The 23,493-nt window shown below is 38.2% G+C and overlaps 4 protein-coding genes across 9 annotated transcripts in view; 1 reads left to right on the forward strand and 3 right to left on the reverse strand.

The window, feature by feature from the left end:
* The window catches only part of bicc1a (BicC family RNA binding protein 1a), a 34,057-nt gene extending 29,086 nt beyond the window's left edge, over window positions 1–4,971 (reverse strand). Inside the window, exon 1 of one of the 2 annotated variants that reach the window (XM_079633246.1) lies at window positions 4,446–4,971. In XM_079633246.1, coding sequence (XP_079489372.1) covers window positions 4,446–4,857 — 412 coding nt within the window. In that variant the 5' untranslated portion in view covers window positions 4,858–4,971. The remainder of the gene's footprint in view (window positions 1–4,445) is intronic. The other variant, XM_079633247.1, reaches the window with a different exon arrangement.
* Window positions 4,972–5,607: 636 nt separating this feature from the next.
* ube2d1a (ubiquitin-conjugating enzyme E2D 1a) lies at window positions 5,608–9,381 on the reverse strand. The gene is made up of 7 exons (XM_079633329.1): window positions 9,262–9,381; window positions 8,433–8,496; window positions 8,312–8,343; window positions 8,107–8,184; window positions 7,921–8,026; window positions 6,535–6,628; window positions 5,608–6,273 (listed from the first exon to the last, which is right to left on the reverse strand). The coding sequence occupies exons 1-7, from the start codon at window positions 9,346–9,348 to the stop codon at window positions 6,228–6,230; spliced, it is 507 nt and encodes a 168-aa protein (XP_079489455.1). The 5' UTR covers window positions 9,349–9,381; the 3' UTR covers window positions 5,608–6,227.
* A 996-nt stretch (window positions 9,382–10,377) lies between these two features.
* The window catches only part of entpd6 (ectonucleoside triphosphate diphosphohydrolase 6), a 48,228-nt gene continuing 35,112 nt past the window's right edge, over window positions 10,378–23,493 (forward strand). The window contains exons 1-3 of one of the 4 annotated variants that reach the window (XM_079633322.1): window positions 10,378–10,412; window positions 11,161–11,231; window positions 19,503–19,645. The gene's annotated coding sequence lies outside the window, so the exon portion shown is untranslated. Of the gene's footprint in view, window positions 10,413–11,147; window positions 11,474–19,502; window positions 19,646–23,493 lie in introns of those variants that run through there. The other 3 variants (XM_079633323.1, XM_079633321.1, XM_079633320.1) reach the window with 3 other exon arrangements.
* On the reverse strand, window positions 19,707–22,134 carry vsx1 (visual system homeobox 1 homolog, chx10-like). Of its 2 annotated transcripts, none has more exons than XM_079633327.1 (5): window positions 21,643–22,134; window positions 21,168–21,246; window positions 20,951–21,074; window positions 20,675–20,867; window positions 19,707–20,441 (listed from the first exon to the last, which is right to left on the reverse strand). In XM_079633327.1, exons 1-5 carry the CDS (start codon window positions 22,025–22,027, stop codon window positions 20,188–20,190), a joined length of 1,035 nt encoding a protein of 344 aa, XP_079489453.1. In that variant the 5' UTR covers window positions 22,028–22,134; the 3' UTR covers window positions 19,707–20,187. The 2 variants fall into 2 exon arrangements, with proteins under 2 accessions (XP_079489453.1, XP_079489454.1); XM_079633328.1 differs by having other exon boundaries at window positions 20,687–20,867; window positions 21,643–22,120.

Raw genomic sequence — 23,493 nt, forward strand, 5'->3', positions numbered from 1 at the left:
TGGCAATGCCCAAACTAAAGTACTCAGCCACTTGTGCAAAAGATTCAGGGCTTTTATCTTCTCAAACTATTTATTCGCCATGTCATAACTTGAGATTACACACACACGCCGCTGACAGCAAATCTATTGCAGACTGGTTGTACAATTTGCAACATTTTCTTTTGCAACTTCTAAAAGCAAGCAGTCTGCATGAAAGTAAACTCATACTCAAGAGCTCAAAGCCGAATGCCTTTTAGAAACAATGTGTACCACTAAAAGACAAGTCTGTGAAATTATTCAATTTAAGATGGAAAATATAATCTGGCAATATAAACAGCAAAAATATTTTGGATTATAACATACAGATGTGCCGAAAACACATTCAAGACCTCTTCCAAGGTATTGACTGAAAAGGATTTGGCTATAATGTGAATTAAATAATGTGAACATCTCATCTCTCAGTGTCGAGACACGAGAATGAAACTGTATCCTTGCATGACAGGTTATGAACATAGATGAGTTTGCAGCCAAACTAAAACTCTCCCACACCAGATTTGGAGTATTTCTGCCAAACACAAGTTTTAGTAATCCAATACGTCAGTTCTTTAAGATTTATCTCAAGTATTAAGTATCTTATTAAAACAACTGATGTATTAAGTCCAAGAAATGGATTTACATTTGTAAACATAAAAACAGAAGGCTTCCTAGAAGAAAACTGCACCAATTCTAATTCTGCAATGAATTCTAATACTACAATGAGTGATTAATAATTCATAAATACACACCAGTGTCCGTTTTATATTGATTTATTCTTAAACATCTAAATTAAGTGCCTTTTAATATTCAAATTGCACATGTACGCACATAAAGAAATCAAAATCCAAGGTAACAGACTTGTGTTTCCCTGGCAACAGTGCACAGAGCCATAAGCACATTCCCAAAACACAACGCACTTCCTGTTGCTTCACTCAACATGCCAGACACATGCAGCATGTTAAGAATGATGCACTTAACATGCACCCAGACGAAAATATACTCAATAAATAAAACCCACATGTCAGAAGACACATGCATAAGCAAATGAATAAAATACAAGCAAACTTTTGGTGGTAACAAACCCAACCCGACCCACACACTCACAAACAAAAATGTAACTGACAGATGTGAGATGCATTGACATTGATTTAAAACTTAATATATAGATTCACATCCTACTGTACAGAGGAAAACCCACAAAACCCACAATTTTGATCACATAGCCACTGAGGGGGGCATTTGATTTCCATAAAGTGCCGGAATAAACTCTGCTAAACTAACACTACATTCTTTTTAGAATTTCTTATCACACCGAATATAAGGTCAGGCCAGCACACATTCCTCTGTTTTTAATCAAAACCAGACATCTGATGTAACAGCCATTGGGGTAAAGAGAAAACTGCATTCTAATATACAAACTATTCCCATAAAAGTTAGTGAGAAAAAGAAAGTGCGAGGGAGGAAAAACAGTCATTAAAGTGCGTTTGCATGTTTTTCCCTTCTAATTTCCACTTGCGTGAGTGATTATTTGACGTAATGACTATCTTTCTTTGGTGCTTTCCGACAAAACCATAAAGCTGCTCAGATTCCCTTACGTGAACATGAATCATAGGTGATGATCCACTTCCTTCCATTAGTCTTTCTGAATAAGTCTATAAAAATGAGCTGATTTAGTCGTGGTCTGGCCAAAGGGGAAAAGCACAAGAATGGGTCTCCCCACTGTTTCTGCCTCGCCACGTTCGCCAATGTTATTTTTAAGAAAAATGGTTTTAATTGTAACCCTCTCTGTCTTGTTTCTCTCAGCCTCTCTCCTATTTCCCGGAAAAGGGGAGCAAAACTTTGCCACACAATAAACCTTCACACAAAAAAACACACATCACTGGATTTATGATCACGCCTACTGCTCATCCGACCAATCAAAACAACAACCGTTCAAACACCTCCAGATGTTGCACATCATCCGGAGCAAAGGGATGATTACGAGTCACTGAATCATAGGTGTGGGAAAAATCTCCACATCACTGCAACAATGATTGTAGAGTAAATATATGTGACCCTGGATCACAAAACCAGTCACAAGTCGCACGGGTATATTTGCAATAGCAAACAATACAGATTGTATTGGTCAAAATTATTTTCTTTTATGCAAAAAAGCATTAGGATATTAAGTAAAGATCATGTTCCATGAAGATATTTTGTAAATTTCCTACAGTAATATATAAAACATTTATTTTTATGAGTGAATGCAGCACAATCGCGAACATGAATGGACAACTGTAAAGGCGATTTTCTCAATGTTTCGATTTTTTTGCACCCTCAGATTTCAGATTTTCAAATAGGCCCTAGGTGTATCGTGGCCAAATATTGTCCTATCCTAACAAATCATACATCAATGGAAAGTGTATTTATTCAGCTTTCGTGTGATGTATACATCTCAATGTTAAAAAATTTACCCATGTGACTGATATTGTGGTCCAGGGCCACATATACGTTTGTGTGATGTGAAAGGTGTTGTTGAACGTCTCGAAAATGTGGTAGCCTTGCTATGGAAGTTTTCCTGGTGCTCTTGAGCTCTCTCATGCTGAACTGACCTTTGACCTGGGGTCCAAATGTCAGGGAAGCATTCACTCATGCAATTGCACACATGAACACATTCAAATGTGGCAGAAGGGTACTGAGGGTCTTAGTTGTTCCATGTTTCCCAATACACAACTACGTAGAATAAATAAAAGGCACATACACATATATAAATGAATGTCATCTATGGCCCTAACTACATTGAGGATGGTTGGTTTGAATGCATGTTAACAAAAGCAGTCTTTGTAAACTAGAGGCCCTGCTATAACAGACCAGAACTTTTGTACATGTTTAGAATAGGCCAATACCAAACCACTGACCTCAACTTGTATTACTTAAGCTTGTTTAAAATTCTAAGTTACAACAAAAGAAAAACAAAATGAACTGAACATTATTCTGCAGTGAAGTAAACTGCCCATTGCTGACAGACTGACGGCAGAATATGACGTAAGTGTTGAATTGAGCTTTAACCATTTGTTTGTGTGTGTTTGTGTACAGGTTTGGCTTTACTTCTTGTCACATTTGTGAGAAATGTCCTCACACATTTAGTTATGACTTGTGAAGTGATTCTTACTATTTGAAATTAATCATAAATCAGCCAAAATATATTTGACTTCACACAAACCCGTTAACATTTTTATATTTGTAGGTCTGGTTTAGGATTAGAATATAGTAAATATCATTATCCTAGTATAAAAACACTGCACATATAAGAGGGTCTCACAAATATAACTTCAAAAGTCTGTGTTTCTACGCATTATTATGCACGCGACGCCCAAATATTTGAAAATATTTTCACACAAACAGTGAAACATGTTAGAAATTGACTTGAAGACATTTTTTAAGGGGTCCTCAATATTTGACAGACTCATACAGAATCATGTTTTGCTTCAAATCTACACACATAAACAGGTTTTTAATCAACCTAAAGTCAAGCCAAGCCAAGTTACCTTTATTTATATAGCGCTTTATACAATACAAATTGATTCATAGCAGCTTTATGGTGATAAACAGGAAAAATAATAATCAAAAAGGAAAAGTTCTTTCAAACCTGTATGAATTCTTCTGTGGAACATAGAAGATATTTTGAGAAATTTCCCCATACAAGTGAAAGTCAATGGCAACCAAAACAGTTTTCTTGAAAATATATTTTGTGTTCCACAAAAGAAAGGCATAGGCCTACAGGTTTGGACCAACATGAGGGTGAGTAAATGATGACAGAATTAAAAATGTTGGGTGAACTATTCCTTTAAGTTTGGATCTTCTCACTGGGATAGTGAAACCAGTATGTGTGTAACTTATGTACACGTTGAAAGACTTTGACAGTGGTGACCTTGATTGATCAGTAATATTGATCTCATATTCATCATATCTTATTTACATTTCATTGAGGTACTGCTGAATGCTTTGAAATGACTGGAAATAAGCAAGCATTTCATGTAAATATTTCATGACACTAAAATAAATACATGAACTTGATTAGTTATGAAAGTCTAACCTCAACATATTTGTGCTAAATGAACAGGAGAAGCTTAGGCTATTCTATTTACAGAGTGCATGCAAGAACCTAAGTTCAAATGCAAAAATTATTGTTAGTTCATGTGCATTTCTGTCTTACTCAGCTAAATAAAACAATAAAACATCCCAATACTGGTCTACATGCTCTACACAACAAGCATCGTAGTCAACACATCTCCATCGAGATGTACTTCGAGGAAACATTGTGATATTTTTAGACAGAACTATTTATGTGACTCGACGCCAAGCAATACTGCAATGTTAGCTAAAAGTATTTTCAATACATCAAACTGTCTTCCCAGTTCTTTTAGGGAGTTTTTAAGAAGTTAACATACCCAGTAACATAGTTTCTAGTTTCTTGCGGTCAACTCGAAACCTTTCCTCGGTCCAATCTGGGTCAGGCGGGGAGATGTGGCCGCAGTGGCCGCTAGAGTCATCCTCAGACACGGCAGACGGTGAGTCGTCGCTCCGCTCGCTGCTGGAGCCATGATCATGATGCATGAAACTCAGCGGCTCAGCCATTGCACCCATAAAGTGTTTCAAACGTACTAAACGGGGTTCATATGTAAAAGGGGCAAACGGTAAGTCAACATTAGGAGAAAAACATTCCGATGTCCAGCCAAGTTTTTTAAGTCCCTTAAAGTTACTGCCACCGAGAAAATCAATCTGCCCGTTAATTCCGCTCCCCTCCACTTTTCCTCTGGCTCCAGGACCAGAACACAGCAACACACTACAGTTGGAGGACATGGATGCATGGATGGATTATGCTCCTATGGGAGCATTCACGTGTCAGGATAACCGCCCACTCTCCTCCCAAACTTTTCTGCCATCATCATATCCAGTTCGCGCGCCTAGTTTCTCATGCATGCGCGGAAAATAAAACATTCGTAGGCCTACTTATAATTTATATTATATATATATTTTTTAATTTAAAAAAAATCTTACAAAACCACTTTGCATGCCCCTCTGCAATGATTCTGTGATTAGCATGCTTTCTTTAAAATATATATATTTTTTGTGTGAGGGGGGAGGGGGTTTGGGAGAAACGCTGGCAGTGGTAACGTAGCATTTTCTTTATATCATTCCCCTTAAAAAATACTCAGTGAATCATTTAAATAAACGTTTGTAGTGCAGCCTAACATGTTTGTCATGTGACATGCGTGTATATGAAGACTTCAGATGCTAAAGCCTCTGCCATCTGAATCTTTCTTCCAGAATTATCATTTTTATCACGCTTGTATGTTTATGTTCAGTTATTTCACTTCAATGGCGAATATATATATATTTATATATATATGTTATTCTGTAAGATAATGTTCTAGGGAAGTGTTGTTGTTTTTTTACCTAACGGTTACATTAAATAACCTTTATTGTAGAAAACTATTACACAAACAAAAATATTATTCTTCTATTAACTTATCAAGTATTTAAATGTTTTTTTTTTTTTTTAAATATGTAATTATAGGGACGTCACTGAAACTTTATAAAACTTTTTATAAAAACGCATTTATAAAAGCGTCTCTGCATGAAGGAAATCCTTATGGTGGAATAAAACGGAGGAACATCGCCATCTAATGGCACACATCTACCACGCAGCGTGAGCAGTATGTAGTTTGATCCCTGATGTGAACCAATTCCAAATCACACACATATGGAAAACATCTCAATCCCCCTTTCTTTCTAATAATGCTAGAGTCGTCATAAAACAGCTGCAGCCAGACACATATTTTATAATAACACCTTTTAATGCAAAAACAATAAAAATGATCCAGTATTGTATTTATTTCTATACAATAAAATTACTAAAATGTAGCTAATCCATTTGAAAATAAAACAATATTTTTTTTGTTATGTGTTAACTGACACATCCTGGTTGTTCCAGGATGCCTCTGTGAACAGAGACAAGTGACTCGGCCTCCTGAACAAGGATTTTCTGTGTAGTTGTGCGTGTATGTATGTATATATGTATGTGTGTATATGTGTGTGTGTGTGTGTGTGTGTGTGGTGGTGGGGGAGGTTCATCTGTTGGTAAACGTCTTGTTTCTGTACAGGTGCGTTGTAGAGCCGTGTGCAGTAATAATGTCCATGTGCAATCATTTCAAAATCTTGCCGTCCAGTTACATTGCATACTTCTGAGTCCATTCCCTTGCCAGTCTGTTATACCTAAACACAAAACAAAAACACTCAGCTGATATTAAAATGAGTATTCATGAAGTGCCAGAATTACAGCTGAAAAATTAGAGCAATTTGGTACTTAAACATTTTATGTATTGTTTGATAGTAATAAAAGAAGAATGTGTAGAAAAGATATACAAATGTAGTATGGTTGAACCATACAGAAGATGACGGTCCATTGCAGATGTAGTTATTTTAGCAATAAAAACAGTGAAAGAGAGAGAGAACCATACACACAAGGTTACTTACTTATCTTTGTCAGATTTGTAGATGTGTGCAATATCTGGAACTAAAGGGTCATCTGGATTTGGGTCACAAAGTAGTGAGCATATGGATAATAAAACTGGGGAAACAACAACAGAAAACAGCAGAATTGTTTAAGTGGTGTTGATAAAAGTAAAGTGAATACTGCTCGTATTTTATGAAATAGTCACTTTATGTGCTTAATGCTGAATCCCTTTTAGGTATATATTTATATTCTTTGCCAGGGCAAACTTTCCAATATAAATCAATGTGCCAGTTATACTTATTGTTGACACACTTTCCAGGTTAAATAAACATTATTACTTACAGTATATACGTATATAAAAAATAATTTGTTTTGTATTTCATAATGTTTGTTAGCCTGGCAAGCCAGACCTAGCCTGGTTCTACCAGACTCTAGTACATTTCATTTGTACATAGAGTCTGGCCTCTCTCCATCGACAAGAGTTAACTTCCTTGAAGGCGGGTACTCTGTTGAAGTTTAAAAGTATTGGATCTGCCCAGAGCCACTCTGGATCTGCCATAACCAATCGCTAACGTTTGGTCGTTACGTATGACGACTCAAACTAGCGCACAACCTCAACGTCATCGTTCTCAGCCACTCCCTCTGTTCGCTGATTGGACCTGCAAAAAATTGATCGGAGAAAACCCAAGAATATACCACAATCCCAGACCTAGTACTGAAGGAAAATTAAAATTGAGCGGAAGTACGTAGGAGGGCAGATCCAGGCTAAGCCAGACCTACATCAAGATGTTAATTTTGCTGCTGCTAGAGTGCGTCTAAATTTCTAGGCTAAATGTTTGTAATTAGTGTGACTATTTATTAAAACCATATTTCTCATCAAGTTAGTGCCTTCTGCCTTATAAACGTTTTTTACATATTTTTAAAATAATAACTATAAGAATGCAGTGACAGGCCAAGTATGGTAACCCATACTCATAATTTTGTCCTCTGCATTTAACCCATTCAAAATAGTGCACACACATTAGGAGTAGTGAGCAAATAGCCATTACAAAAAAAAAGAAGTAGTATGGCGTGCTTTTTCTTAACGCTCTGTTTAAAATGTCTTGTGTGTTACATACTCTGGGTTGGCTGAACTTACTTCCAGACGCGCTTTTGGAGCCAGCATACTTTGAGTAAGCCAGGTTTGGGGTTAATCAACTGGGAGTTCAGTGTATGTTTGACTGTCTTTAGGATTACTAGAACGCTACTGGCAGGTTAGTTTGATAAGGTTTAGTTTGAAAGCCAAACTCTGCAGGAAAGTGTATCTTGATTCTTGAGGGCCAGAGTTGCCCAGCCCTGATGTCGATGTTATCAAATTAGACATGTTTATGATGAAAAGACCGTCCAGGATGTTAGTGTTCTCTAACCTTTGGATACCGTGAGGGCAGGTGACCACTGGGAACGCAGAATGTCCAAACAGATGCTTCCATTACTGTTGATATTTGGGTGGTAAATTTTTGTTGTGAAGGCAAGCTGTCAGAGAAACACAATGTCAGATAACTAAGAACAAATAATCTATGGATGAGGTAAGAAGTAACAGATGTAATTCTCACCTTTGGTGGTTTAAAGGGATAATCAGTCGGGAAATGGATTGTGAGGAAGAAAACCCCTCCTTGATATGGACTATCACCCTAGGAGGGAGACAAAGAGAGAGGTTGTGTATGACAAAGCTAATTCTTTTTTTATTGAACCAATCACTAATTCCACAAAATAAACATGTGACCTAAAAATGACCTGAAATTATTCATGTGTACTTACTGGGCCCATTATTGTCGCCTGCCAGTGGAACACTGAAAGAGCAAATAAAACATATTGAACAGACCATCCTGTCAAAGAATTAAAGGCCATGATTGAGTATGTTGTTGGTGGAGACACTTACAGTCCTCTCCGAGGGGTCCGGCGGAGCACTGCGAGGGTGGATCCCGTTGCAAGTCCTGTAGCTCCTACAAATACAATAGAAATGGACGAGACAATTTATTTAAATTTCGATTAAATCAAAAACTGATCTAAGAAGCAAGGTTTCAATTCAAACCAGGATAATGGTTTACGTGCATATTTCTGAAAGATTAATTAACATTCGCAAGCTCCAACCCTACTCTTATAAATGCAAGGTTTTAGAAATAATTTTTATTATCATTTTCTTTAGTTTTGGTTTTTAATTATTTATATTTAGCTTTAATTTATCTTTATTTCTACTTTAGTAAATTGTTATACAACATATATATTTATATATATACACACACATATACTCACATTATATAATGTTGTCAAGACTTTCAGATTACATTTATTTTAAATATAACATATACAATATGTTTTATTATTATATTATTATAATGTAACATTATATTTTACATATTTATGTATTTAAGTTTTTAATGTACTCACTGTCTAAACTGACTATTAGTTCTATTAAAATATGCCTAACCTTGTTTAACTACAGCTGCTTAAAACATCCCCAGTTGATGGCATAATTATCACATTTATAATATAATCTTTTCTGATGTCTTAAGACTTGAGTTCGCTTTGTTTTCGACATAAAGATCTTTTCATCTGGCCGAAAAATAAATTCTTCTGATCTTCCGACTTTACATAGTAATGTGGACAGAGAGATAGTTCACTGTATCAGTCGTGTGTAGATCTCTTGGATCGCCTTAAAGCTAGTCTACTTTTAAGACATTTATTATATTAAGAAATACAAATATTACCTTCTGAATCCTTTTCAAAGCCATCAGATCTCCGCTTCTTTTCTCCGCCTGAGGATGTGAAGAGAACAATAATAAGAGAGCGGACATGAGGGGAGTTTAATTCAAAATAAAAGTCCCTGTAACCTGTTATGACGAGTGAGGGAAAAGTGGCAGGTTTCTCCATAATAATAGCATATTAACGAAGCAGATTTCACAGACAATCCGGTGCGTATCTGTGTTATGTCTGTGGATAATGTTTATTTATTTCAAAGGTTTATTTACAATATGTTCTGTTGATTTCTTGAACGCAAAGGCTTATCAAAAGTGTTTAGCACTGAACAAAAACTCAGGCGTTCTCAGCAATGAGTGGATTCTGAGGTCTGCACACAAATCCTCTCATTATTACTAAATAAATAAAATACTGTACATATACATACATACTATACTGTACATACTATACATAAAAATAGCTGTCTCCTGTTATTCAATATTACTGAGACCGCTAGTAGTAGTAGTAGTAGTGGTAGTACTACTAAGTAGGGTGATACGAAATACGAATATAAATAGGAGAGAATAAGCACGAGTTTGTGTGTTTTAGGAGTTAGTAATAAGGTAAATGTAACCCGTCTTGATGCCTGTAGTGTTGGGAGAAACAATTTAGCAAAATGATTCACTGTTTCGAAGCGTTCGAAACGCCACACGCTGGTGACCCCTGCTGGTCAGAACAGTGCAACAACACTTAGGCCAAACATGCATAAAAACCATATACTGTCTATGATAAAAACACCTTTTACAAACCCATTGCAAATGTTTTATTGAATGTAAAATATATCAAATGCAAGAATCAACTAATCATCTAATAAGATTAAATAACAACTGTTGGTGTAATATGTGTTCTTTTTTTTCATGTTTTGATTGTTACATAGCTCAGCTAAACAAGCCAATAAGAGACTATTAACTTATATTATTCCTTTCAATATTGAGGTCTAATTAAACCGTCTACAAATGTATCAAACTGATCAGAGATCAAGTAAAAACCATAGACACTTGTCCAATGGTTCGCCACTGGGTGGCGGTCTCCGTGGATCCGCATGATTCATTCACACAGCCAACAGTCTATGGTTCACAGAGATTATCGCCCTCCAGCGGTGAACCATTGCAATTTCAAAACAGTGGCCCTGTCCCAAATGGCGCACTTGATGTGGACTTTCGGTCTCGTGGACTTAAATTGCGCGTGCTCGCTGAGTCTACGAGTCCGTAGACCGTCCCATTCACCATTTTAACGCTCTGAAGTGTGCTCAGCAGCGCCCCCTTTGTACCCTTGAAGCGGTCTTCCGCGAAGCCCGCATAGATGCAGGCTTCACGCACTTTAACTACCCAGGAATCCTTGCGAATTTGCGAAAGGCCAATCAGACAACGAATGGGAGGAGCTTTCGCTCGCGTTAACATGGATGAGAAGAGTGTAAATATCATTATAGTTTTTATGACCTATGTGTACATTTTACCCGTTTATTACCTACAGTTTATACAACCATTATGGTCATCAACCAGTGGTTGATGTCTCAAACTTAAATATAAATATATTTAATATATATAAATATATAAAAAATATATTTAATATAAACATAAATAGCGCACTGAATAATAGGCTATGATCGCATTATGATTCATTAAATAAATATAACCGAATGTCAGGGCTTTACTGAGTCATATGTAAATGTAGAAAAATCATATTTAAACAACAACCGGACCGCCTTCCTATTTCCGGCGTGGCGATCGAGTCTGTCCCATAAATACCTCTCAATGCGCCCTCGTGGACTCGTGCCAAGGGCCCTATAAGTCTGCACTACATGACGTCACCAAAGTGTGGACTCTGAGGAAGTCCACAAGTCCGGAGTGTGCCATTTGGGACAGGGCCAGTTACGACGTAACGAAGCCTCGTTTGCTAAAATCACGTGACTTTGGCAGTTGAATCCAACACGGAAGTGACTGTGAGTTTTATTTTCATTTTTTATAACTTATCCCTTTCATTTATATTAAACCTTAAAGTTCTGCATATTTAAGGGCGTATAGCACTTGAGTCGAGTGACTGGTGGATTCCAGCCGCTGAACTTTGCATCTTTGCTATGGTTGTGCTTTTTTGATTAAGGCCTAAGTTAATTATCAATGAATACGGCTTGCTGTGCGGTTAATTGTACTAAGTACTAACAGACACTGGGCTCCATTTTTTCCGGTGAGTGAAATTCTAATATAATTGTATTTATTAATTTATTTAAAATTATTTATTTATTATTTATTATTTTATTTAAAACTTAACTACACTCCAGGATCAGACAGACTGTGATTAGCTGTAGGTAGAAACCATCTGTATGGTTTCTATGTATACAACAGTCATATAATGTTATGCCTACATTTCATAAATAGCGTAACATTTACTAACACAGACTTTTGGAAGTATTTGTTTGTTTAATTGTTGACATGTCTTAAGGCGGATTTATACTTCTGTGCCGGACCTACGCTGGAGCCTCTACGGTCTACGCAGACTACGCGTTGGTTTTCATTTATACTTCTGCGTCGTTGATGCGCAAACATGAGGGACATTTTTGGAGAGGTGCAGGTCAGGGTACGCCGAAGTGTACGCGCGCTACACACAGCCTATGACGTAGCTACGGCGTGAGTTCGACAATTGGGCTTTAGCCTGAGTTAACTTGATAATGTTGAGCTAGGCGGGTGTGGTTTCAGCAACCAGTGCCTCAGCTCCACCCACGTCCCACCTCTGCCCATTTTCGGTTATCCGAGAGAGGCTTGTTCGACTTGAACCAGGGCTGCACAGACGACCGATCGGTTTATGACATCAAAGTACCGCGAGAGCAATTCAAAAGCATAAGGAGCCGTCTACTTTCTATTTGCTCTCGCGGTACTTTGATTTTATTCACCGATCGGTCTGTGCAGCGCCGGTTCAAGTCGAACAAGCCTAATGTGACACACTGCCAAGATGCCGACGGCCGGCTCCGCCCATTTTGGGCTTCAAAAATGCTCGTCAGAAACCTACGGGTGACGTCATGGACACTACGTCCATATTTTTTGACAGTCTATGTTTTATACATGCTCCGAAACACTGATTCGAAACGAAAGATTAGTAAAGATTTCGAAGCTTCATGAAGCAGTGTTTCGAATTCGCCCATCACCTACCGGCAAACACAACAAACTGGCAACGAGGTGGAAAGCTAAAAAATAGGATAACGCTCAACGCTTCATTATCACCAACTCTGACTGTGAGTCTTCAGCTACACCTGATTTTGCTGTGAATCTGATAAACATCTTCCAAATGCGGTAGAATGTCCGGCAGCTAAGGAAACCTGGAAAAATTGCAAGAAAAATTTAATTTGCTCGTGTCTGTAGAACGATGCAAATTCACACATGCATGAAGTAGTAATGCCTGAGTATACGCTACTATAACTTCAAGATACTGATGTATGCACTTAACTCCAATGTACTGTTCAGGTAGAAGCTGGGTGCAATTCAGAGCATGTATGATTACTTTGGGAAATTACCCTTACAGCCACCTTAAGTGTGCTTAGTCACTTACTCATATAATTCAAATAATGTGATTTATTACATTACATTATATAGCAGTGGCTGCTTGCCACAGTAAAAAAACGGCTGCAAATGCTCTGTGAATTTCTATGTGGTGGACAAAGGAACTGCATTAATGGGCATGGATCTCATTAAAGCTTTTAAACTGTACATTAAAGGAGATATAATCCTGCCAGAGCCTGCTACATCCTTTGCATCTTGCTCTTCAGAACCAGTGTAACAGCTCTCTACTCAAATGGACTCATCCTCCTAAGTAGGATGTCTTGCAGGGTTTATGCATAAAGTCAAGGTGTCAGATTCACTCATGCCAGTATACGACAGAAATTATTACGACCTTCCCTAGTCCGTAAGAACAGTTGTATCTGCTGAGTTGGACTGATTACTTTCTTCTGGAGTTATAGAGCAAAGTGATGCGTCATTGGTCTCACCAATTGAGGTGACCGTGAAAAAGACTGGTGGCAAAATAATGAGAGAACCGTATTAGGAGGTGATAATCCACAGTTACCCCTTTCCTCACATGGCAATTGATAATTACTGACTGCTCTAGCTGGATATGGTCTTCTCTACAATCGACCTTGAGAGGGCCTGCCTATCATCAAGTGTTTCAGAAATTCACACGTCAATGCTTGGCAAGGACTGTTCCATGTCCATGATGAAGCTGTACTGGCTGGGTCGTCCGGCCAGTACAGCACTTGCATTTAGGGATGTTAACCGTTTGACCGATGGTTGACCGTATCAACGTTAATCGATCAAAGTTGTCGGTAGTCGTAAAAAAAAAAAAGTGATCTCTAAATTAGGCTATTATAGACAGTGGACTAAACACTACTACAGTTAGCCATCTCATTCCAAGATCTTTTTGTGTGAAGTGACAAACAAATCCCTCACACTCAATTTTTCATAACTCGCCCGTTTGTACTTAATAGATCAATAAAAACATTTGGCACGAGGTCACAGCATTTGGGTTCGCGCGCTCACAAGGTTTGCGAAAAGTAAAGGCTACAGGCTAAAACACTCGAGGTTAGAGCCAGGGCAGACGACAGGATAAAGCGTGCAAAGAAGAGTATTGTGTGGGACCATCAACAAGAATGAAAAAGATGTAAGTTGCAACTTGTGTGATACCGTGCTTAAATGCAGTAGTATCACATCATCTATGATGTATCACCTGAAAACGCGACACCCGCAAGCCTCTTCGGAGCTGTCATTTTCTTAAATGAGCCGCGGCAATGTTTCAAATGAGCTTCTAACGCTAGACAAACACCTTTATTTTCAACGCAATCACCTTGTACCCAAACCATTTCGAAACGAAGGAGCCATTTGTCCTCAGATTACATACATACGTTTGCGGGACTTATGTTTCGCGCTGTTGGGGATTTTAAAAATGTGACGTGAGTGGAAGGGCGGCGCAGGGGTGTGTGTGTGTGTGAGCGGGAGGCAGAGCGGCAGAGAGTTGCGAAATTGCAGGCGCGGCTCGAAATGGCTGTTATTTCAAATAGCGTAGCATATTTTAAACTAATCGGTTAACCGGTTTCAACCGGCTAATGAGGCTCGGTGGTCGGTCAAGAAATGTTTTAGTTTTCGCCATCCCTACTTGCATTGTATTCTGACAGCTGGCACCCCAATTTTCGAGGACTGCCAAGGCGATCTCTAAAGGAAGAGGTTTGGGATGAAAATGCTAAAGGAAAGAAAATATGATGGTTAGATGGAGGTGGTTTTCCAAATGAGGATTTTTGCCCACAAATTTAAAAGAGATCATTCTCATTTAAAATAAATCTCTCTCTAAAGAGGCCTTATCTGCATTGGGACTCACTGCAGAGTCAATGTCCCCATCTGCATTGGGACTCACTGCAGAGTCAATGTCCTCATCAACTGTGGGACTCACTGCAGAGTCAATGTCCTCATCAACTGTGGGACTCACTGCAGAGTCAATGTCCTCATCAACTGTGGGACTCACTGCAGAGTCAATGTCCTCATCAACTGTGGGACTCGCTGCAGAGTCAATGTCCTCATCAACTGTGGGACTCACTGCAGAGTCAATGTCCTCATCAACTGTGGGACTCGGTGGGAATAAAGTTGGTAACAACTGTGGATCGGATGTTGGAGAACTTCCTTCTCCAGCAGATCCTCAGCAGTGTGGGAGATGTCAGCGCTACTGATTCTGTCATTTTACACACCCTCAAATTTTCCCAAACCTGTATGAATATGGGTAACCAAACATTGATTCCTGCATAGTATGGTAAATAAAAGTGCTATGAAATTCAATAGCTACCGTCAACTGTTTGGTTACCGACAATCTTCAAAATAATTTATTTTGTGTTCAGCAGAATTCATACAGGTTTGGAACAACTTGAGGATGACAAATTTATTTTTGGGTCGTTTTCAGTAGTGATTAGATTCTGAGTTCAGCACACTTGCAAAAACTGTGGGACTCATTGCAGAGTCAATGTCCTCATCAACTGTGGGACTCATTGCAGAGTCAATGTCCTCATCAACTGTGGGACTCATTGCAGAGTCAATGTCCTCATCAACTGTGGGACTCGCTGCAGAGTCAATGTCCTCATCAACTGTGGGACTCACTGCAGAGTCAATGTCCTCATCAACTGTGGGACTCACTGCAGAGTCAATGTCCTCATCAACTGTGGGACTCGCTGCAGAGTCAATGTCCTCATCAACTGTGGGACTCGCTGCAGAGTCAATGTCCTCATCAACTGTGGGACTCACTGCAGAGTCAATGTCCTCATCAACTGTGGGACTCACTGCAGAGTCAATGTCCTCATCAACTGTGGGACTCATTGCAGAGTCAATGTCCTCATCAACTGTGGGACTCACTGCAGAGTCAATGTCCTCATCAACTGTGGGACTCACTGCAGAGTCAATGTCCTCATCAACTGTGGGACTCACTGCAGAGTCAATGTCCTCATCAACTGTGGGACTCATTGCAGAGTCAATGTCCTCATCAACTGTGGGACTCACTGCAGAGTCAATGTCCTCATCAACTGTGGGACTCACTGCAGAGTCAATGTCCTCATCAACTGTGGGACTCGCTGCAGAGTCAATGTCCTCATCAACTGTGGGACTCGCTGCAGAGTCAATGTCCTCATCAACTGTGGGACTCACTGCAGAGTCAATGTCCTCATCAACTGTGGGACTCGGTGGGAATAAAGTTGGTAACAACTGTGGATCGGATGTTGGAGAACTTCCTTCTCCAGCAGATCCTCAGCAGTGTGGGAGATGTCAGCGCTACTGATTCTGTCATTTTACACACCCTCAAATTTTCCCAAACCTGTATGAATATGGGTAACCAAACATTGATTCCTGCATAGTATGGTAAATAAAAGTGCTATGAAATTCAATAGCTACCGTCAACTGTTTGGTTACCGACAATCTTCAAAATAATTTATTTTGTGTTCAGCAGAATTCATACAGGTTTGGAACAACTTGAGGATGACAAATTTATTTTTGGGTCGTTTTCAGTAGTGATTAGATTCTGAGTTCAGCACACTTGCAAATTATCTGATTATAATAAACAATTATGTAAATGAGATTCATTGTGCATTCAGCTTCATTGATTATAATGGAACTTTATAATGGAGATCGTGACAAATTGAGATGAGTGACAGCTTTTTAGTGACTATAAAGGGAGCGCTCCTTGTGCGCTTTGTGCCATGCCAAGTCCTGCATACTGTCAGCCTATTTGCTTGATTTTCTGTTCAAATTAACCGTGGTTTGTGAAGTACGCTTTAAACTGGGAGCGTTTATGCTGAGATGTGTAGGTTGTGCGGTGACACATAACTTTAACTATTTCATGGAAATCTATTTAAATGTCTTTTAAAGGGGAAGCGCATCTCCTTAGATTTACCCTGGAGTTGCTTCACGCTCCGCCTGTATGTATGTTCCCAGGTAATGATAAATGATAAACTGTCACTAGTATAAAGTGATTTAGATAAAATCATCCGCTAGAATAATGCATGTTGATGCAGCCCCAAATGTAGCCTATAAACAGGAAGGAAAGGGGACTGGAAGGGCAGAGTGTTTAGTGGATGGGTAGCAAGGGATTACTGTAGGCCTAATTCATTTTTGATGCAGGATGCAGATGTTATGTATGCTAATCGCAAATTAGAGCTAATCCCAATAAACAACATATCAGACAGAATTACTGCCTGCTTCCTCTGCTGTGGACCTTACTTCACTGTGGTGTGTGAGTTACATGTTTACTGGTTGAAAATAATCTGCTTTTCTTTGTGTGGTTTTGTGTCCATCTTTCATATCACTTGTCTGCAATGTCTGTTCAGAGATGCACTCTAAAAAATTCTGGGTTGTTTCAACCCAATTTTGGGTCAAATATGGACAAACCCAAACGTTGGGTTAAAAATGTAATTTTAACCCAACGGCTGGGTTTGTCCATATTTGACCCAAAATTGGGTTGAAACAACCCAGCATTTTTTAGAGTGGAATATATATTACTTATACATCATTGTTCCCTTGGTGTAAATGTTTTCTTTTGAATATTAACCAGGATTGTATACACTCCAAAAAAATGTTTGGGTCAAATATGGAGAAACCCAGTCATTGGGTTACATTTTTAAATTGCATTTTTGATCCAACGTTTGTCCATATTTGACCCAAAATTGGGTTAAAACAACCCAGCATTTTTTAGAGTGTACGAGTAGGCTAAGTAATAAAGTAAGTCATTTTATTTCATTGTTTGTTTTATTATATTTATTATATTTAAACACATCCTCAGATTAAGCATAAGGTTTAACTGATTTATTTGATTTATTGCAGTTGGGCTTGAGGCATTCTTTCATATCACCACTAGATGGAAGCACTACGAGAACAAAAACAACCCCGTTATTGCATCATTATGCATCTCATTAGCATTGAATAATTGTACAGTAAGTTAAAAATTGTAAACAAACAAATATTAATATAGAGATTTATTAGTGTATTTGTTTAGTTGAGGTGGGCATTCACAGATGATGCTGTCTGATAGAGAACCTTTAGAAGCTACGAAAATTGGCTAGCGCCTGTGCTTTAGTTCTGCATTAAAATGCCAAATGGTCTCGCTTCAGACAACCTTGTCAACTTCATCAGGAAAACACTGAACCAAATCAGCTTTGTTCAGATATGTGATTCCACAGGGCTTGCCAAAGGACGGTTGTGTGCCAAATGCACATCTGTATGTTTAGAGCTCTTTGCGCTACTAAGCTACTTACAAATTAGCGGTGGACATCATATTTTCTATTCATCATTATCATAAACATCACAGCTTTGACCTCTGCCAATCCCTTCAGCGTTCTCTCTCCCTCTCATACACACGCGCACACACACAGAAAGTACAACAAACATGGCTAATTTTTACAACTAGTGCTTGGCTCTGGAGCATCTGAAAATCTCCTGTTTGAGGTCAAAGTTAAGCCTATTACCAGAACAGATGCTGCATTAGGATATATATATATATATTTATTATTATTATTTTGTTTTGTGAGGATCTTTTGGAGTACATGAACGTGGATAGTCACGCGGCTCTCTGGAAGGCCTACTTGATTCTTCTTATTGTTGAATCGTGACATTCAGCTGTCTGGTATTTCGCTGTAGCCTACATCCTGTTATTGGGGATACTGTCAGAAAACGAAAACAATAACCTTGCCATAAGTCACACTGTGCGTACAGGTGTTTATGTAACTCTTCTGTGCCCTAAAATCAGGTTATTTTGTTTTTCATTAATGGCCATTTCCAACAAGGCAGGATTATCTTCCTGTCTAACCCTGTGCATAATAGTTTAAAAAGGACCCATCATCTATAATTGTTATTTTGTTAAGGGCAGTTGGCACGAAAGATTATTGGGATCAGCAGTGATTGATAATATTTTAATAGATTTAATTCCTATGTCCTGAGCTTGTCTCAGGCTGAAGTGTTTTAATCTCTGTTTTCGTGCCCCTCTCCTCTGCTAATCTGTTTTTCTATTATTCTCTTTAAAGCCCTAACAAAACAATTACTTTCCTAATGTCATATTATTGAGATTAGATACTATAAAATAGTTTATTTAGCCATTATAAATGATGGTACATTTCATATAAACTTTATACTAACATGCCAATTAAAATAATAATAATCATTATTATGATCTTTATTGTTATGTTTATATTAAAGACTATTAAATTAATTACAAATTGACGTTTTTAAGCAAACACATTTGTGTTATGTATTTGTGATCGGAAAATATGAATTATGATGATGATTATGCTAAGGTCTTAGAGCTTAACCTTAACATTAAACAATTGGATAATGAAGTCATATTTATAATAATGATAAACTAAATTTGATAATATAACAAAACATCGTGTTTATTGGTTTCCATTGACCTTCAGTAGGATGTGACGGTAAATATCTAAATAAAATCATTCCTCAGAGATAGTATTGAAATGAACATGTTTTTCTTAAAGTGGTGCACTTCTGTTGCGAGGTGATGTTCTGTGCACTTAACACACCTGCCCTGCAGTGGAGTAGAGCCTTTGTTGAGATTTTTTTAGATAAAGACATTTCTGGACAAAGCTCATAAAAGCAGGCTAACATGAATTAAAGATGATTTGGCTATTGAATAGTCTGACAAATTGCTTAACCTAGTTGTTGTTTGGCTTAAATGTACCTTAATATTGTTTTCCCAGATGGTATTTGTGTAACCGGGCATCTAACGGGTCAGCAGCATCCATACTGGAAGCCTTCTTTAAACCTTTCTCATGTCCTTGACAGCAAGAAGACTCAGTGATGAAATGAACCAATTTCTTATCCTTCCATGTGGCAACTCGAGGTAATTCTCTGACATATTTTTATTTTTAGTCTACTGAAACAAAGAAACAGAAAACCCAGAATCAAAAGCGTAAAATGTTTAATTTTTTGTCGTGATGTGGATTTGTTTGTGCTGGTATTATATTGCTCTGATGACATTGATCGATGCAAAACATTCATCATCACAGCAGGTAAAGTGCTTTAAAAATCCTTTCTGGGAACTTTCTGTTCCCCCAAAAACATGCCATATCATAACAGGGAAATATTATGACATTCACAATAGTGGTGCTGAACAAGTGGTCACCCTGAAGCGGCTGAGATTTTTTGACAGAAAAAGAATGAATAATGCCCATGAACGTATCATAAAACATGTAATTTAACACTTTTTTACATTAATAATTATTACACATCAAAGATAAAATCATTCAGAATAAAACAGTCTCTAGTATTCAAATAACATAACACAGGAATGCTGACAAACAAAACCATTGTCAAAAGGTGAGATATTGTAAACTGATAGTCCTTGTATGTGCACTTCAAAATTGTCCATATTCGTTTGCATATTTAACTCTCATTTTCAGAATCACTGCTGTCTCCTGTGCGAGGTGGTGATCTTTTCAAAGTGCTTTTACTCTCTTGTTTCGAAGTGCTGGACAAGTCTATCGCCATGTCCTCCGAGTCGTCCGCTCCATTGGCTCCACTTGACCATGTCACGTCGCTGTCTTTCCCCTTGTGTTCCTCTGAATACGAATCTGAGTGCGTCGATTCAGGCGTGCCGGGAGGTTTTTTCCCTATTTCCAGAGACTTTTTGTGCATTCCTAAAAGAATAAAATGCAGACACCATTAAAAATTGACCTTAAGGTGTTAAATATTTATAGCTCTTCATTTAATTACAATTACAAGAGGAGTTGATTAAGCCTAATTCACACATATTTAAGTCTAAACATTCAAGTATGGACAACATCAGACAGACGTTCACAAGACACCTCAGCTATGTATTCAAGTGATCAAATACATATTTGAGTCTTTAAGTACTAAATAGGAAAACCACCTGCTGGCTCACCTAGAAGCCAGGGAGCGCATGAGCCCATCATTCCACTCTTGGCTGAGTTGATGATGGATTCTGGAAGTGGAATCGAGTGACGGACCATGGCACCGTACAGCCCGTATTCTGCCATGACACTGCTGCGGCCCCAGCACTTCTCTCTTTTCCTCCACTTAGCACGGCGGTTTTGAAACCATACCTGGACAGAATCAAACGTGGTTATTAGCTATTTGAGAGCGAGAGCAATATCAAGAAATGAAAAAACTGTGGAAGTGATCCTACCTGTATCCTGTCCTCTGGTAGCTCTGTCTTCATGGCCAGCATTTCTCTTGCGTAAACATCTGGATAGTGTGCTTCATGGAAGGCTTTCTCCAGCTCCTCAAGCTGATGCGAGGTGAAAACTGTCCTAAAAATCCAAACAAAATGTGTGGTTGAAACACTGACACACCAGATCCTTATAGAATTAACATGTAATGTAACATTTCATTTCTTTACATACCTGTGCCTTCGCTTCTTCCTCTTTTGAGAGTTCCCTGAGTTTTTTCCATCATTGTGATCCCCGGAAAGACAATCATCATCTGTAAATAATCCGCTTTTTGTTAATAAAAAATAAATGAACATAGGGGCAAAGGGCAGACAAAGCTGCGTCAAATAAAAAAAGTCAAAATGTGTTAAGGTTTTATTTAAATAAATAAAAAAAGTTAAATTACTGAATCATGCACATAAATTTGGCTACATCAACAAAAAAATTTTTTTAAGAGTTATGTCGAGCACAAATCTGTTAAAGGTTACGAGTTTTCAAAGCGTATTAACTGGGAGGGAAAAATTCCCATCAAATTAATTAACTAACGAATAATTTTTATCAAAAAGTTTCCACTGCCCGTACAGAAACGGAAATTTGCAGGGCCAGTTTCAGCACCAGCTGTTGTGAACAGCTCTTCGGCTCATTCATAACCAAATAAAGTGATTTGTACCGGAATAGGCGTCCCGTTGCTGTTCCATATTCTGCATGAAGTGGCTCTCTGTCCGTGACTGCAGGAGCGGGATGTGGCTCGGGAGAAAACACGGGGCCCCGGGAGGTTGTTGTGCCGCCAAACTACAGAGAAAACCCAAGCCGAGCGGCAAAGAGCCTCCCGGGAAGGCAAATCCTCCGACCGCCGCGCTCTGCCCCTCTCCATTGACCACTGCGCCCGGTCCGGACTGATGCGGCTGAAGATCCGAGTCCAGACCGAGCAGGTCTGTGATTGCGAAACCTTTGGACCGAAATCCAGATCCATTGAGGCGTGATTTGTCGATTCCGAATGAGGGATACAGTTTAACCTTAGGTTTTTCGTCTATAGCCTCTTCTCTTCCAGTCATGGTGGCAGTTTGTTTAATTCACTTTCTCTCTGCGGAGGTCAGGCTGGTGGGACGGTTAAGCGCTCTGGCGGGACCATTTATCCTTCTGTCCAATCCAGCAGATCATCGGACTGTCCAATCAGATCTAACCTCAGATATGTCTTCCAAGAGGAGGCGTTTCCCTTTTTCAATCACAAAGGATTAATTGCCACCAATTTTCCCTTTAATCCGATAAGGATTTTCCTCCGCTGAATTGGTCCTAAGTAGTTTTTCCCTTTGGATGGAAGATTTCACTCATGTGCGCAGCCTCTCGTTATTGAAAATGTTTATATATATGGGGCATTTCAGTTGGAATCAGAATGTAAAATTATTAGAAATGAGAAACCGAAACGAGATCAATATTCAACATTTTAGTGGCTGACTGTGTTATCAAGCTTCGTTTCGTGATATTTGATGTTTAGCCTATATACTTATTTATCGTTCGATAGCAGTATAATCTAATTTCATAGGCTATATTTTCTATAGTGCCTAAATTACTTTGGAGACAGAACAAACTTCACCAACAAAGGAAAAAAATACGAAAAATGCAGTTTCTCCTCTAGTCTTATATTTTTAAATGAAGAAAACCTTAAATCTCATTGCCAAGCTTGCACTGTGCTGTAGACATTTAGTTTGATTTTAAATAAACCTTTTTCTGGGCTTTTTTAAACATCGTTTTTGCTTTTTGAAGAAATGATTTCGCTGCCTTAAAAATGCACACTGCATAAACCCATTAAAAACAAGACATTATAGCTGCGTTTAACGTCTGAAAACAATAACAACAATGGCAACATGATTTTATCTTGGTGAATAATAGCATAATAATAATAATAAAGTAGTAGTGTTATTAGCCTATTATTATTATTAGCTATTATTTTTATATTTACTGTGATAGGCTATTTACTGTTATTTAGTTGTTGTGATAATTATAATATGTCTAATTTGTATCATTATTTTATTAAACTAGGCTATTATGAATCAGTTAATCAATATTAATGAAACAATATTAATTATATTTATAAAAAACTAGAAAACAACTGCTAAAATTAGTCCTAATGTGCATTTATATTTTACACAAAACGTTCTGGCCATTATTTTTAGTTTTTGTTAGTTTTTTTACATTCGCAACATGATTAACACGTTTCCCCACCAAGATACTTTCAGGCAAACCAGTCTCCAGTCGCAGTTATAGATCTAATAATTCCATCTTTAATTTCCTGTTTGGACAGATATTGGAATAAAAAAAACGTAATTATCTTGACGTGATCACATCTGCTATATATTTTTTTATCTTTATTTCACTGAATTATAGCGTCATCAATGAGGGAACATGAAGCTCCCAATCACCCAGTAAAATATTTTGGGAAATGAGGTCAGAGTTACGGTAATAGGCTACTGCTGTCAGAGGCCATCCCAGGTGTTTCACAAACAGCAGGCAAAAACGGTCA

Source organism: Phoxinus phoxinus, assembly GCF_949152265.1.
Source record: "Phoxinus phoxinus genome assembly, chromosome: 13".
Classification (NCBI taxonomy): Eukaryota; Metazoa; Chordata; class Actinopteri; order Cypriniformes; family Leuciscidae; genus Phoxinus; species Phoxinus phoxinus.

Bases quoted from the DNA above. Each gene is read 5' to 3' on its own strand.
- ube2d1a (XM_079633329.1), bottom strand. From the start codon at position 9,348: ATGTCCGCTCTCTTATTATTGTTCTCTTCACATCCTCAGGCGGAGAAA. The intron at 8,344-8,432 runs GTAAGTGTCTCC...TTGCTCTTTCAG, and splicing joins CGGACCCCTCGGAGAGGACT to TGTTCCACTGGCAGGCGACA. The intron at 8,027-8,106 runs GTGAGAATTACA...TTTCTCTGACAG, and splicing joins ATCCCTTTAAACCACCAAAG to CTTGCCTTCACAACAAAAAT.
- vsx1 (XM_079633327.1), bottom strand. From the start codon at position 22,027: ATGACTGGAAGAGAAGAGGCTATAGACGAAAAACCTAAGGTTAAACTG. The intron at 21,247-21,642 runs GTACAAATCACT...GATTATTTACAG, and splicing joins GCAACGGGACGCCTATTCCG to ATGATGATTGTCTTTCCGGG. The intron at 21,075-21,167 runs GTATGTAAAGAA...TTGGATTTTTAG, and splicing joins AGGAAGAAGCGAAGGCACAG to GACAGTTTTCACCTCGCATC.